At 47.3% G+C, this 16,638-nt stretch overlaps 1 protein-coding gene across 1 annotated transcript in view; it reads right to left on the bottom strand.

Annotated features, from left to right (window-relative positions):
• The window catches only part of EDC4 (enhancer of mRNA decapping 4), a gene marked incomplete at both ends in the record, with an annotated part of 30,201 nt that extends 15,333 nt beyond the window's left edge, over positions 1-14,868 (bottom strand). Inside the window, 14 exons of the mRNA XM_079541583.1 lie at positions 119-210; positions 602-674; positions 2,425-2,605; positions 3,067-3,169; positions 4,010-4,105; positions 4,627-4,710; positions 5,306-5,415; positions 6,302-6,406; positions 6,910-7,057; positions 7,739-7,928; positions 9,329-9,428; positions 10,240-10,351; positions 11,431-11,587; positions 14,790-14,868. Coding sequence (XP_079397709.1) covers positions 119-210; positions 602-674; positions 2,425-2,605; positions 3,067-3,169; positions 4,010-4,105; positions 4,627-4,710; positions 5,306-5,415; positions 6,302-6,406; positions 6,910-7,057; positions 7,739-7,928; positions 9,329-9,428; positions 10,240-10,351; positions 11,431-11,587; positions 14,790-14,868 — 1,630 coding nt within the window. The remainder of the gene's footprint in view (positions 1-118; positions 211-601; positions 675-2,424; positions 2,606-3,066; positions 3,170-4,009; positions 4,106-4,626; positions 4,711-5,305; positions 5,416-6,301; positions 6,407-6,909; positions 7,058-7,738; positions 7,929-9,328; positions 9,429-10,239; positions 10,352-11,430; positions 11,588-14,789) is intronic.
• Between the last annotated feature and the right edge of the window lie 1,770 nt (positions 14,869-16,638).

Below are 16,638 nucleotides of genomic sequence, written 5' to 3'. Positions count from 1 at the left end.
TACATTGGAAATCTTTCATGCAATGACACCACTACTACAAAGAGGCACCCAAAGCTGCCAGAAACCTAACAATACCCTCTTGCTGTTTCCCACCAGCCCCCCTCTCAAAAACACTCACCAAATTCTTCATGAGAGCCATGGGAAGGCACAGACGCACCCATGTCAGGACTATGGAGAGGCTGGAATCTAATCTGCACATCTTGTAGCGCTCTGAAAAAATATTAAATTAAAAAAAAAAAAGAGGAGGCATCTCTGATTAGTTTACGAGTCATCAAGAAAAGTTCAAGCCTTAGAAAAAACTTGTCTTAATGAAACTGACACCCTTGGAATACACACTGGCATTTTCTGCCTGTGATGAAAGCAGAAACTGACCCCCATTCAGCTCTATCATCCAGTTCTGGCACCCAGAGGTGTTTCCCAGCCACAGCACCATGCTGGGCTGTTTCCTGTGGGGACTCCAAATGCACCACAACTAAAAGCTTCAAGGGTTTCAAGCAGTCTTTCCTCAGGAGCAAAAGAAACTGGTAAGCACACAGCAGTTCCTGTAAGTCACTGTGGGATTAGGACAACACTGTCCGTGACAGTTGCTCTACATACTCACTTGGTGTGCACACAGAAGAGTTTTATCAGCACGCCAGCTGCTGACTCAACAGCCCCTGCTCCCTGAGCACCTTCTGCAAAACAAGACAAAAGTAAGATGAGAAGTTGGGTGGAAAACGCAAACAAATGGCTACAAATCCCATCAGAGCAAAGAAGCAGAAGAGCACAGCTTCATCGCTCCTCCACTTCAGAGGAAGATTCATTCTGTTAATGGAGAACATAGCCTACATCACTTTTACTTTTGTTCCTTTTACTTTCTGAAGTGAGAACAATCAAATTTGCTCTGATCAAGTCAAATAAGCCTGAGGGAAGTAAGAAGTATATTCCACCAGGTAGAGTTGAGGAAGATGAGGTCTGGAGCTACCAAGAATTTGCTCTGGCTGTTGACATGACTGCTTGGGTGTATTTTAAGAGAGACATGCTATCCCACAGAAGTTCAGACTAGGTCACCACCCATCCCTCTGGCTTTGAGTAACTGCAGCTATGAGAAGCCCTGCAAAAACCTCCCACCAGCTAGCACCAATAATAATCAGCCAAGGCATGAACCATTCTCCTTGCTAAGAATGAACGCCGAGTAGAAGGGATAACTCCCCATAATAAAAGCTAAATTAGGCACTGCTGGGCAATTTGTCCTAATCATCTAAGCACTAACAGGGGGACCTGAAGCTTCAGGCCTTCTACTCCTGACTTGCTAAAAGTATCAGTCATTTTTTCTCCTGTGTTTTAGAGTAACATGCTGCTAATACTGACAACATCACTCAACTAAAATTATGTAGAATGGGCATAGGGAAGTATATTGTACTGACAGCTCAGAAATCCCTCTAACATGAAATATGATTATTCAAAGCATCTTTTCAGGTTTTACTGATAAAAAGTAGAAGGTCAGGAGCAAACTAACAGCCAAAGAGAGGCAGCAATCAAGGTACAATCCCCCAAAGGACTCACTATCATAGGCACTGTATTCTTCTGGCTGTTACTACATCTTGTATCTCTCTCAGAAGCTTCTCCTCAAAAAGAGACTTTCTCGCTCATTTCTGTTGTGAGAAGCTTTGTAGCTTGGGAAAATGCTTTCTATACATGATGGAGAAGAATCTCACCATCAACTCAGAGTGTATATTGTCCTCATATCCCAAAACAGCTCAGGCAGTACAATTCAGAAGCAACCAATCGGTTCTCAGACCACGTGCTCACACCTCTGATGTTACAGAGTTTACCAAGACAGGCAGTCACAGAAATATATCCTGATGGCTCTCTCAGAAATTCTTTTGCTGCTGTGAGCCTGTATGGAATTGTGCTGGAGAGACTCATAGCCCTATAATGACAGAGGTGGTTTCCCCTGTGTTCTGCTGGGGACAAGGAAACCATACGACTGCAAAAGCAACACTGCCCTGATACTGAGCAGCTCATGTGGTATCTTAATGAGAGCACTCAAACCTGCACAGCCCTGTAATGATTTGACAGAACAGAAACATCTCTAGTGGCACTGTTGTGCAATGAGAGGCAATGGCTACGATCTGTAGCTTGGTTTTCCCAGGTTGAGTTGCTTTTGAAGAGGTGCAGCCCTAAGGCACCAGAGCATGGACAGAAATGTCACGTTTCAAGGCCTTCCACAAAGAATGGGGTAAAGGCAGAGCTGACTCAGCCTCAAGCAGCAGGTTGGACTGCAGACCTCCAGAGGTTTGCAACCATCTGCACGGTGCTTCTCAGAAATACTCTTGCTGTACAACACACCTTTCATACAGAGTAAAAGAAGAGAGCAAGCCAGAATCAGTCAGGACAGACAACCTGATCTCTGAGCAGCCAAACTCCCTCTTTGTCACCTACCTATACTCAAGTTGTCATTCTCCTCTTCTGCTGGAAGCACTTCAGTGTGCCTTAACCGGCAGCGGCTCACTGCCTGTATGCCAAAGCTTAGGACTGGATGGGTTAGGAGAAACTCTGAGATGGAACTGAAATAAGCTTTGCCCTCATCTTGGTTCTGCATCAGCTCCATCACATACAAGACCTAATAAAAGCAAAAACAGTATGTCACTGGGCTTTCAGAGCATAGCACATGCATGCTCATGTGGATATAAAGCCTAGAACCTACGTTTGGGAGCACGGGAATAACACAAGGAACAAGGCCTGGGATGTTTAAATCTGTAAGAGCACACCCACGCCAGGCAACCACAATAAGCACGCTCTTATCTGAGTTAGAGTTGATCAGGAACTCAATCCTGTTGTGCCAGACAAGTTCCTCCAAATAAGAACTTTACTTTGTGGTAAGAAATAATCCTTCAGGCTCCTCCGGATTAATCAGCCAAATTGTCACCATCTGTTATCTTATACTGAAATAGCTGGGGCCAACCTCTGTGCATTTTCAGTTATCAACATGCAAAGCCTTGATCTGGGCAGCAGAATCAGTCACACAGAACATTTCTACTGCCACCATTACCCACACAGCCAGCAATAAAATGAAATACCTACTTTTCTTTGCACATCGCTCAGTATCAGATACTCAGCGGAGAGATCCAGGCAGACTTTCAGGCTGGGAAGAATACTCATGGAGCTGAAGATGTCAGGAGAAAATCTAGATCCACAAACAAGACAGGAGAAGGCACAGAAAACAAGGTGTATTAGTACAACCACAACTACTGTGCATTGGTCAAAATGAATCTGAAGGTGTTCACAGTCACATTATAGTGCAACCACCCCCTAAACAAGAAGCATCACTGCTGAAAGTCAGTGCTGACATCAACTAAGAGGACAGCAAGAGGATCATAGAACAGCATCAAGTTAGGAATTCCAAACATTTAAATGGAAGATGACTCTATGTCCTTAGGTAACTTATGCTACATTCATGGGAGGACAACAGATACAGATTTAAGAACATCCACAAATTCTCAGGCATTGGATCTCCTGCAATATGAGATGGGAAGAAGTAGCACTCAGCTACAAATCACATTCGCATTCTAATAGAATTCAGAAGTGGCCTTACAAGTGCATGTGAGCACAGAAGCTACTCTCTACTAGCAAAAAAGTCAAATCAAGGAACAGCACAAGCTGAGCAAAAGCAAGGCCTGCAGCAGCATCTGAACTTCTGGACTTACATGGCTCAGCAAATCAAATCAAAACTACACTCTACAGACCAAAGCAAGGATAACAGATCTCAGTAATATGAATGTCTGTAAAAGGATCGACCTCCTCTGCTGCCATACCAAAGCCTGACAGCCTACCACAGCCCTGATGGCTTTCAACAGATATGTCACACCAGACAAAAAAAAGGTTCTAGCTGAGGCTAGAGCAGACTCCACTAAAATTAAAGATCATCTCTGCAAAGTAAGGAGAGCTGGAAGTTGAGAGCTCTGGTAGGGTGTCATGGCTCAAAGTAAAGCCAACCCTCCAGGGGAGTCAGCATATGGGCGCCTACCGGACGGTCTGCAGGCAGGTCCAAGACACAGTGCACCACATCTTCAGTTCTCTGTTCTGATCTGCTCCTGTGATGAGAAACCTCCAGAAGGGAACCCTGCAGGCACAATACAGTCATGTTCTCTTAAAGAAGACCTGGTCCCTTGCAGCAGGATATTTAACTGAATTATCCTTACAAGCAGCACGTAGGTGGCTTTGCCCAACAGGAATGTTCCCAGAAAATCTCTGTTTCTAATCTACCTTGGAAACCAGTATAGCTCTTGTAGCTCAAGAACTATATATCTGTAAGTGTCTGAAGAAAGACCAAAAATAGCTTTTTTTTTTTTTTAATACAACTGCAATAGGAATTTGAAAGACAACAGGTCAGGCAAAACCACAAACCTGAAAGGACTCATTGATTTAGGTCTGTCCTTGCTTTCGTGGAAGACATTAGAATTAAGGTAACTTTAGGCTGTGCTTTGTCCACTCTATTTCTCCAGCACTAGAAAACGTAGTATGAAGAAGAGAGGACCTGCTCCAGACACAAAGCTAAAGATCACAACTACAAGGAACACCCCAACGTCAGCATCAGAAGATGCTACTGAACTTTGATACGCAAAGTAAAGGACTGGGCCTTACTCTGGATCTTGTTTTTTGTGGTTGTCACAGAAGAGCAGGCAGGAAAGAGGCCTCCCATCATGTGGTTTCCACTCATGAAGACATCTAGGAAAGAATCACAGAAAACATCAAGCATGCATGGAAAGGTGAATGAAGATGGTAAAATGTAGGCCCTGAACATGTTAACCTCTGTCCAAAGGGAGCAGGCACTAAGCCAGTCACCTAGTCAGCAGGCACTAAGTGTTGCCAGCTTGTAGCTGTCTGGCTGCTCATATAAGAGACTGCAGCCATTGCTGGTGACCAGAACAACCAAAGAGCACACGAGTTGCCCTTTGGCTTATCTTTACAAGGACACAACATGTGAAAGAAGTCAACATTGAGACGAATAGCCCAGAGCAGCCTTCTGCACTGCAAGAAAGAGAGCAACAGGTTGACTACGAGCACAGCCTGTGCAGAGCACAGAATTCAGCATTTCACAGAGGGCTTTTTGCTTTTTCCTAAGGTCACCAAACCACGATATGTGGTGATATCCCACACGTGACACCACATCACTACTCACTAACAGATCACTTTACAAACATTCACGCTGTATTTTATTGTGTCCTGAGAGTGATCATCCCATATAATCCTGCAACGAGAAAATTCTCAGAGAAAAAGCAGCTCTGCTCTAAGTTCCTTCATTTTCCAGTTCTCCAGTTACCTTGGCTCATCTTGCCCCTCAATATAGATCTGCCAAAATTTGACAAAACCATCATGACTTGCTGTGGCCAATACAGTTCCATCCGGAGAAAGTGCTCCCTCACTCAGGTACTAAACCAAAAAGAGAAAAAAAAACGATTAAGAAAAGTAATTTTGTAGCTCTTCAGGGAGAAAGAATGCCCTTTTCAAATAGGAATGTGATTAACACACTGACAGAACCAGAGAGCAGAGTGATTTCTTCACTACACAACACTTCAGAGAAAAATTTACTTTTCAGTAATAATCATAATTAATAATCTACTTTTCCAAACAGCAAGTTAAGTACCATGGATTATATGGATTATTCTGCTACTGTTTCCACCATCACTCATATTATGAGCAGAGCTCAATGTGTTTTGGGATTTTCTGGCTTTTCACAAGCATGAATTACTTTGTTTTACCTGGGTGATATAATTAATTTGTCATTTTCCCTTTCAGGAAGTGAAATGGGATTCTTTCCAGTTGTTCCTTTCATATTCAAAACATCACCTCCTGGATGCTCAGCTGTAGCCCCGGACCACTGTCCTAACAGATAAGAGCTACACTCATGAGGGGATCATAAAAGATGATGTTGGGCTTAGTTTTCCCCTTCTCATCCAGCAACAAATAGCACTGTTAGGTTTTCCTTTTACTGTGATATCCAAGAAAGCAGTTGAAACACAGCCCAGGATGTCAAACAGGCCCTTGGAAATACAGGTGAGTTTTTCAAAAGCCACTTTCAAAGCAAATGACTGTAAATGCACCTTGGCTCGTGAAACAGAGGTCACTCAGCAGTGACACGTGCACTTAATCACATAACCAGAAGGCTGGGGGTGACTGGGTGGATGGACAAGGAACTTTTCTACAGCAAACTGCCTTAAGGACTCCAGCTCCAGACGCAGCAAAACTCAAAGAGAGCCTAAATGATGTGTAGCAAACAGAATGTGACAGTAGTAAAGAAAAGGAAGCAGAGCCATACCGTGCTGTGGCCTTTCACTACAATGAAGCCTTCTTTGATGTTAGGCACTTCCACTGGCCAGGATCTGTTGTTTGAGCGGATAATGTCCAAATCCCAGACCTCTGCCTGGAAAATAACACACAGGTTTGCCTCTACAGGTGTTGCTCTCACACTGTTGTGAATTTCTTACATCTTTACCCAACATATCAGCCCCATGGAACTACGTGACACAACCCTTCCCCTCTCCACCTTGGCCACTAGGTGCTTTCCTGGCACTGCTCACAGCAGTTACAGTTGCTGCTTACTAAACCCTTCCCTGCCTACTGGCCAAGCCTGAACAAGGGAATGATGCCTCTGACCCTCCACATTGTTTCTAGTGGAGTTCACTATTTGATGCTGAGCAAAACTTGCACTTTCCTTCCTTCCTTCCTTCCTTCCTTGCCCCTCAAAGATCAGCACAACCTCTCCTCAGAAGAGAGGAATCGTGCATCCCGTTATGGGAGGATCCCCAGCACAAATGACTACAGAACCCTTGTCATCTCTAACCATTTATACGGGCTCTTTTCTCCATTAGATTCTTTCCCTCTCATAATAACACAAGATAATCTTCAAAAGCAATGTTTCCTTACCCTGTCCTCGTGCAGCAATGCCAATGTTTGACTTCCCTCTTCGCTGTTCTCTTCATTATCATCTGGGATGAAAGGACACCAGATGATTCTTCGAGAGGTGTTCAGAGGGGTACCGTCAGGCCGTTTGATGTTCACCAAGATCTCCTCTCTGATCACCACAGTTAAGAAACATAGCTTTTTGGCTTTTCAGATTTGGGCCTCTGGTAAATACTACTAAACCTCACGTTTTTTGAATCATTGCTATGTAAATAAATCAATTTAAAGGACTGTGGTTTAAGAAAGAAACAGCAAGGCAAACCAGCTTTTCTTCACTGTAGAAGTTAAGCTTACAAAAGCTAATAGATTCTGTTAATTTTCTCTTGCAGGCTGCAGACAGGAGCAGGATAAGCAAAAAAGCACATACCCCCATCTGAATGTGTTATCCACACAACTGCTGATAGACAGATTGAGTTATTTCAGCTGCCACTGCAGCAACAACGATACCACAGAGAGCCAGAAAACCAGCCCAGGCTGAGTGCTCTCGTCCATCCACACACATCAGACCCAGTTGAAACGAGTGGATACAATTAAAATGAAGAAGCTGCAACCTAACACGCATATTCTGGTGGATACTGGCACAGGTTGCCCAGAGAGGTGGTGGATGCCCCATCCCTGAAGGCTTTCAAGGCCAGGTTGGAGCTGGCTCTGGGCAACCTGATGGAGCTGTGGTGTCCCTGTTCATTGCAGGGGTGTTGGACTAGATGGCCACAGTAGGTGCTGCAATTCTGAGCTCGCATTCACATCTAACCATTACCCCACCACCGAGACGAAGCTTGTTTTGACAGGATACTGGATTTTGTCTTTCTCCATGGCCAGGCGCCAGACAAACAGGTTGCCAGCCTCATCCAGGCACGCCAGCTGGTTGGAGTTGAGATGAGCAAAAGCCAGGTCTGCCACACCACCTGTGAATCCCTTCAGCAAGGTCCGCTCCGCAGTGCTGACGCTCAACACTCGCACCATAGCGGAGCCATTGCTGGCAGCTGCAGAAAGGACAGAGGGAAAAAGTCACCACGTATCTGTGCAGCTCCCCTGCCTCTCTGTTTTGTCATTCCCAGCACCCATCCTGCCATCAGCTGCCCTCAATCTGCAGTGCACTGAAAACCTGTGGACACTGCCTCATCAAACGCCCTGAACACCCAGGATGCATGCAAAAATATTCCCTGCATTTTTCAGCTTTGGTGCAGAAGGAGGAAATGGAAGCATCAAGAAGCATTTTCTCCTGCCTTGCAAGGGGCAGCTTAATTCCCCATATCTTCCTGCAGTGTTTCTTGAGCACAAGTCCTAAGTTGCTCTACCTAAGAGATAATGAACAGAAGTTCATTTCTCACAACTCTCAGCACGTTTTCTCTCTAGAAAGATGTTTTCATTTAATGCAATGCCTGAATTTTTATCCCAAGGTGATTACAAAGCCAACACATCTTCCAGATCGACCCCCAGTGACAGCAAATTAACTTCAATTGCAACTTCATTTTTACTAACTGGACAAAAGGAGTCACTGAGAGACAGGCAGCTCAAATCACCTTCCATAAGGAGAATGCAAAAAGCATAATCATTCACCTGGAAAAGGCACTGAAAAGAGCATGCTTTAATGCATGCATATTCCAGCCAAGATTTTCAGCTTCCTTATTTCAGATAAATGTTGTTATTATGCAGGCAGTCTTATGGGGACCACGTTGTTTCTAATTCCACCTAGCTGCCCAACAAGTTTTAACACTTCAAAAAAAAGGGTAAGGCATCCCAAAAACAGCTGCTGCAGGATAACCTCAGCTGGGAAAAAAACCCACAAAAGTGGAGTTGTAGGTTTTGTAGAAGGCCAGACAAATGGATGGGGGCTACAGTAAGAAGGAAGAGACCAAAGAGCCACAAACACTGCGTGGTTCCATGGGAGCCAACAGACTTTGTAGATGTAAGTGCTCATTTGTTTCAGAAAGACTATTTCACAAACTGTACCTGCATTGTTCTGCTTCTCTCTCCTACAAAACATGCTGCCTTTGCACTGCTCTTTGCCTCCTCTAAATTTAGCCTTAAGCTCAACTCTAAATTTATGCAAGCAAATCCATCACAAGCATCTACTCAAATTACCACGGGGCTGTTTCTGCGCAGAGAAGCTTGTTTGCTACAGAAACATCTCATTAGATGAACATTGTGAACATCTACATACTGTCCAGTGAAACCTATTTCTACCCTCAGAAAACTTCTCATTGCAAACTCCCCCACACCACCATCCCTTTCCTCCCCTGTACCTCCAAGTTTTACTCTTACTCCTGCTGCACCACACTGGTCAGGCACTGAAAAAGCATTTCACTTGTTGTTACTTTCTTTTGATGCAAACTTGTAAATACACACAGAGCAAAACAGCAAAAACAAGAAGGTACCTCACCTCTAATGGCATAAGCCAGGTAAGAGTTTGAAACAGCTATCAGATTGCCATAATAGTACTTCTGCTCCCAGTCATATCTAGCAACAGGCTGTATTTTCACCTGCTCAAAAAAAAATATATATATGAGAAGAGTCTAGAATAAACTTTTCCTGGAACAGATTTGCCAAATAGAATTGCCTCTTGTAAAGACCTCTAATGCTTAGTAACAAACTCTGAAGCAGCAGTTGCTAAGAAAAACTGCAAACTGAATGCCAAGTATTGAAGTCCTGAACACTCAAAGTCATGAAGGCTGATGAATATTTGCTTCCACTGCAGGAAGGAACGCGACTCACCAAATGTGCCATAGTGCAGAACAAGTGCATGCCCTTCAGCTACAGCCAAGAGGCCTTTATCTCCCTATTGGCACCACATCTGGCTTCTTCCCAGTTCTTGAAATACAACAACTATTTGCTGCATTGGCACTCGCTTTTTCCAAGAAACAGAATTCTGGTTTTATTTGAGCAGTGTCTCAGTGTAGTGGTTCTTCTGCAGCCCTGACCTGCTGGATGGAGCCCTCTGCAAGACTGGGGCTAGGGAGCTGCCAAGAGCAACCCTCCCTCTGTAGAAAAGAACTTCCAGCACAGAAACAATCATCAAAATAAATCTGTTCAGGGAAGAAGGGCACTTTCCCAGGAAAGCCCAGCTTAGATTATGGAATCCCTCCTGAGAACGAGGAGCAACTTGGCCAGACTCTAGACTAACAGTAGCAATCAATCACAAGATACTGCTCCAGTTCTTTTCCCCTTGCTAAGCTCCCTGACAAACTCCTACAACACAGGAAAGAAGACAGGCATTTCTGTTTAAAGCATCAAAGCACTGAGCTGATGTGACTGAAAAGAATAGACAGAATCATGCTCCCTCATGCTCCTTACCTTGTTGCTCCCTCTGGCCTTACTGGTGATGCTGGAATCACTGCTGGCCACTATTTCCACATCCTTTGCTGATATAACTATGCAAGTGGAGCTGTCGTCACCGGAAAGGCAGCTTTTAAGAAAAGCAAAGGGCAAAAAAAAAATCAGACTGGACTCCACAGGAAAAGCACAGAGGTCACATATTTGTTGTTCACAATGTTAACAGCAACACAGAAGGAGCATCTGTGCATCTAAGAGGTTTGACCTGAACGACTGAGAAGAGAAACTGCTTTCATTTAAGTCTCCCTGCTCTGTATGTCAGTTTGAGAAGAGCCAAACGCTTGGTTTGTTCAGCTTCTCACAGACCATTAGCCTGTTTGACTTGAGCACAGACCCATATTTGGTTAGAGCAGCCTTGACTACTGTCCAACACAAGGTGCAAACAGAGCAAAGCCAACCAGCTGAACTGCATCAGCAGAGCATGCTGCTCACGGGTCTCATAAAACCTTCCCTCAAAACTACAAAGAGAAAACCCAAATAAAAGATATTTACATGAATTCTGACATTAGGAAGAGTCACTGCACGAAGCCAAGCTCTACACTAGACTGACATATGATAACAGTTCTGGATTTGCATTTACTCCTGTGACAAAGAGCAAATCTGCACTGCTCTACACACGTTTGTTTACATGTAAGCAGTAAAAGCACATATGCTGTCCAAAATACACCAATGCACACGCAGAGCTCAGCAGAGCTGGGCAGACATCTAGCTCAAGGAGCAGCTTTTCTATTTTAAATAATGGGGAGAGAAAAAGATTTTGACAAATGCACAGTCTTTACTGCAAACTGGCTTAAGTTACCTCTCAGGTAACACAGGTCCCTGCAAGAGTCCAGCTGGAGTTCTACATGCAAATGTAGATGCTAGCTTTCCCTGCAGCCTTGCTAATTTACCTCCATCCTGACTGAAGTGTCAGTATGCAACCAGTTTTGCTCTCCCCTCTAAACAGCCCTGCTGATGTTCTTCAGCTCCTGCACAGGGCAGCAGTCAGGCTCAGTGCATCAGCACCCCAGAGCCCTGACCAGCAGCACTGACTCACAGCTGTCAGTTGAGCTCAGTGTAAAACTGCTCAGACTCCCAGCACTCTCACCCAGGCCCACCACCAGTAATTTTTAACTGCTTCTTACCCACTCTCAGCCTTTCTTCAACACTTACATGACTTGCTTCTCCTGCACAGCTCCCAGAGAAATGCTGCGGTGCACCGGTTTGGCCAGTGAAGGTCCATCTGCAGCCACCAGGGGATCGGGCACCAGCAGCCCGTTCAGGTCTCCGTTATAGGAACTTGACGGTCTCTGGTTCTCATTCACTGAACCTAGGAAGAAGCACAACCAACCATGCACAAGATCCATCTAAAAGAAATAGTGCTGCGTGAAATACACTCCCTCCACGCGTTTGCAGTCAGATTCTACTGACCTATCAGGTAGAATGTACTGAGTTGGATGGGAAAAGGAAGACCTCCCACCTAAGGAACTTCTATAGAAGGTGGAAGTCACAGTGCTTGTCTTACGTGAGGAATCCCAGCAGACCAGAGACCAATAAACGGGAATGAGGAGTTTATGAGGTTCAAGAAAGTAACGTTCTTGGATCAGAAAGACTAAGACAACAATTCAGATTTACTGAATCTCGTATTTACATTCCATGCCAAAGGGTTCTTGATATGTTATTTCAAAATCCAGTGCGTTTTCACTCTTCAGAGATCTCTGCAGTCCAGAAGTACATACAGCAGCACATACAGCACTTGGGGTTGGCTGGCAGTAATGCCTTCCAAAACCATTCTCTAAGATGTGACCTCAAAGGCCAGAGCTGTTCAAGCAACTGAGCTACAAAACCACGCAGCTGTGCCTATGGGATTCCCACAGCTGTCCCTTGGTTTACTCAGCACACGGAAGCTCAAAGCACTCAATTTTAGGACAAAGCAACCACTTATTCAGAGCTTCACCTCTGCTTTCAGGGGTGCACGTGTCCTGCCTTCATACCTTTGGCCAAAGGCAAGTTGCCTGGCGGCCTCCATGTCCCCTGAATAGCTGACCATCCTCACAGGAAAGCAAGCTCACTCCACCAGTGCCTACATGCAATTGCACAGAAGTCAAAGCCACCTGTCCTGGAAATATTCATGCTGAAAGACTGAAATCCCACGTGCTGTTGCCAGGTAACGAGTGCTGCAAAGCTCCTGTGAGACGGCAGCTGAGCCCCACTGCTGCTGCCACACATCACACACCTAAAGCAGGGGCAGGAGGTGGCTCCCTGGAAAGCAAGGCAAGCTTCCTACTATCAAACAGCCTGAACGGCGTTAATGCATCAGCACGAGCACTGATGCCTACAGACATAACTGCAGCTATTACTTGCTAGAAGAATATTTAAAACTTGCCTGCTGATGAAGAACAAGGTCAATAAATCAACAACTATGCTACGGACACAGCAAGCCCATGCAGACTCCGGGGCATCCCAGCATTGAGATGCCTGGGCACATCTCAGTTTACCTGTCCTGTGAATAGGGCAGCAGCACAGCCACGCAGCATGAGGTCACAGAACACAGCTCTGTAACAAGCCAGCACACCCATGCTGCGCTTCCTGTTGCAGATGAAGACTGTTACAGCACATTGGCAGGTGCAATAAGCTTCCATCAGCTGCAGTTTATCTTTCGCAGCCAAAAGCAAGAAAGTAATCACTACGGAGAAGCATCCAGGCCAACAGAGAAAGATGATACATGTTCTGCTCTATTTGCAGCAACAGGGACGGCTCACTTCAGTGTTTATGGACAGCAGAGTGGTGACATCAGCTCCGGAGAAAGGGAAGAAGGAAACACTCCCCAGAGGCTGAGGCTGATGGGCACTACAGTGGGACACTGAAGCTGGGCAATGTGCTTAGCCCTTTGCCCTGCCCTAAGCGGGAGCCAGGCCAGCACAACCCTGAAGGCACAAGAAAAGGGAAGAGACTCGGTGTTCAGCAGGTACGTGAACAAAAACAAATGTCAGCACCAAAACTGGGAGAAATGTGTGTCAGAAGAGACTGCTCAGAGCTGCCTGCAGCTAGCATGGCAAAACTTCATTGTGGTAATAGCCTTGGAAAGCAGCTACGCTCCACATGACATCAAAATGTGTAAGTGAAACTCAAAGAGAACCAGAAAGTGAAAGTAAAGGAAGCAGTAGCAAGTTCCCCATCACCACACTGAGTTCTCCTTTTGGAGCAGAGAGCTTTTGGAAAGGAAAAATGTATTTTTTTATAGTATGAGAAATACAATTTTGGATCACCTACGTGTTCCAGCAACAAGAGAAACTTCAAACAATCAGAAGCTTTCTACGGCTAATAATGAAACTGGATGACGGGGAGATTGTTCGCCTTTGCTCTGCCCTCATGAGGTCCCATGTGAATTACTGTGTCCAAGCCTGGGACCCCCAGCACAGCTCAAGAAGGATGTGGAGCTGCTGGAGCAGGAGCAGAGACCATGAAGACTCTCATAGGGCTGCAGCATCTCTCCTATGAATACGGGGAAAGGAAGCTGTGCTTGTTCATACTGGAGAAGGCTCTGGGGAGACTTCAATGCATCCTTCCTGCACGTAAAAGGAGTTCATAAAAAAAGATAGAAGTGACTTTTTTACGTAGTCTGATAGTTGCAGGACAAGGGAGAATGAATGGTTTCAAACTAAAAGAGGAAAGATGTAGGTTAGATGTTAGGAACAAGTTATTTATTCAGAGAGAGGTGAGACCCTGGTACTGCTGCTGCTGTGGGTGCTCCATTGCTGGTGGTGCTCAGGGCCGTGGATGGGGTTTTGGACACCTGGGCTACGGGAAGCTTTCAGGTCCCCTCCAAGCCAGCTGTTCTATGAAGCTGCCTTTCTGTAGATTTGCTCTATCACAGTCCCACCTCACCCCACACCAAGCTCTGGGCCTTGTGGCTGCGCAAAGGCAGCATGAGTGGTGGCCACTCTGGAGCTCAGTCACAGGATCATCGAGGTTGAAAAAGAGCTCTCAGATCCCCAGCCCCACTGTGCCCACTGTCCGCGTCCCTCAGTGCCACATCCCCACAACTCTGGGACGCCTCCAGGGACGGGGACTCCCCCACCTCCCTGGGCAGCTGTGTCACAAAATGAGTTAATCCCAACATCCGACCCGAACGTGAGGCCGTCACTCCCCCTCTCGCTGTTACCCAGGAGCAGAGGCTGAACCCCTCCCCACATCCTCCTGTCAGGGCTGCAGCTCTACGAGCTCCCCTTCTCCACACTGCACCCCGCCGTTCCCTCAGCCGCTCCCACAGGGCTGCGCTCAAACCCCTCACAGTTCCGCTCCCTTTTCTGGACACGCTCCAGAGCCTCCCCGTCTTTCTCGCAGCTTTGGGCCCAGCTCTCAGCACAGCACTGAGGCGCAGCCCCGGCACCTCCTACTTCAGCTCCGTACCCCCAACCCAGCCCCGGGCTACGAGAACACGGGCCGAGCGGAGCCCCACCCGCGGGGCCTCGGGCCGCGCTCACCCCGCCCGGGCCGAGCTCACAGCCGGGCCCCGCGCCGCCTCTCACCTCCCGGCCGGTCCAGCTTGAGGATATCCCGCAGGTGCTGCGTGGCGTCCTCGATGTCGATGCTGTTGGAGGAGGCCATAGGGCCCGGCCCGCTTCCCGCCCGCCCCGCCGCACCGTCCCGACCCGCCGCCCACGCTTCCGCCTCCGGTCCGCTGTTGGAGACGCTCTGAAGGGAAACATCCGCCGGTTCAACGGGTTCCGGGCGCGAGGAGGGCGGGGCGAAAAACATCGGCACCGCCCCGGCCGGGCAGCTTCTGTGAGGGCAGAACCGCTCCGAGGCCGGGTCTGTGCGATATCCTCCGCTCCACCCTTACGCCGAGCTCAGGTTGGGCGTTAGGAGCGATTGCTTCTCCCGCAGAGCGGTGAGGCCATGGAGGTGGGCAGTCCCCATCCATGGAGGTGTCCCAGAGCCGTCGGGATGCGGCACTGAAGGACGTGGGCACGGTGGGGGTGGGGATCTGAGAGGTGTTTTCCAGCCTTAATGAAGCCCTCGGAAATGTTGGTCGGATGGCTTAGCGAGGTCTGCAGGTAAAGGAGCTGTGATTCTGCTCACGTGTGCCGTCTCGGATGCTGGAAGGATCAATTTATTCAATTCCTCCAGGAGGGAAATGCCGCCACCTCCAGGGGGACAGAGACACGACAGCCAACCACGCTGTAATACTATCAGCCAGCTCTGGTTGTGTATGGAACATTAGAACTGAAATGCAGTGCATCCAGCCAGGTCTTCAGAGCCGGGTACAAACTGAAGGGCACTATGGGGTGGACCTGAGTCACAGAATGGCCAGGGTTGGAAGGGACCTCGAGGATCACGAAGCTCCAACCCCCTGCCACATGCAGGGCCACCAACCTCCACATTTCACAGCAGCCCAGGCTGCCCAGGGCCCCATCCAACCTGGCTTTGAACACCTCCAGGGATGGACGGGGCATCACAGCCTCTCTGGGCAGCTGTTCCAGCACCTCACCACTCTCATAGTACACAACTTCCCCCTGACATCCAACCTCAACCTTCCCTCCCTCAACTTCAAACCATTTCCCCTTGTCCTGCTGTTATCTACCCTTCCAAAGAGTTGATTCCCCTCCTCTTTATAGGCTCCCTTTAGGTACCGAAAGGCTGCAATTAGATCACCCCTAATTTTCCCACCACCCTTCTCTTCTCCAGGCTGAACAAGCCCAGCTCCCTCAGCCTGTCTTTGTACAGGAGGTGCTCCAGCCCCCTGATCATCTTTTTGCCCTCCTCTGGATTCTCTCCAACAGCTCCCCGTCTTTCTTGCACTGGAGGCTCCAGACCTGCACACAGTGCTGCAGATGGGGCCTCACCAGGGCAGAGTAGAGAGGGACAATTGCCTCCCTGTCCCTGCTGGCCACCCCTCTTCTGATGGAGCCCAGGATTCCATTTGCTTTCTGCTGGCTCATGTTAAGCTTTTCATTCATCAGGATCCCCAGGTCCTTCTCCCCAGGGCTGCTCTCAAGGAGCTCCTTCCAGTCTGCATGGATGCCTGGGATTCCTCTGGCCCAAGTGCAGAACCTTGCACTTTGCTGTGTTGAACCTCATTAGGTTCACCCAGGCCCACTTTTCAAGGCTGCTGAGATCCCTCTGAATGGCATCCCTTTTTTCCAGGAACCTCTGAGGTGGAGGTGGGTATCATCCCATGTGAAGAAAACACAGCCAGCTTCTTTAGCTTTGAGAGTTAACACAAGAGGCAGCACAAAGATTAACTTCATGCTACACAGCTGTCAGCCTTGCAAATTATTTCAAGGTTTTGCAGTGGAAAATAATCTGGCTGAGATCTAACTTATCAAGCAGTGTTAAAAGTTGAGCTGGAAGCTTCTAAGGGCTGCCAAGAAGGAA

The sequence above is a fragment of the Tetrao urogallus genome (genome assembly GCF_951394365.1).
Source record: "Tetrao urogallus genome assembly, chromosome: 12".
NCBI lineage: Eukaryota > Metazoa > Chordata > Aves > Galliformes > Phasianidae > Tetrao > Tetrao urogallus.
The sequence above is the reverse complement of the archived record's forward strand: the minus strand, read 5'-3'. Positions and strand labels throughout refer to the sequence as shown.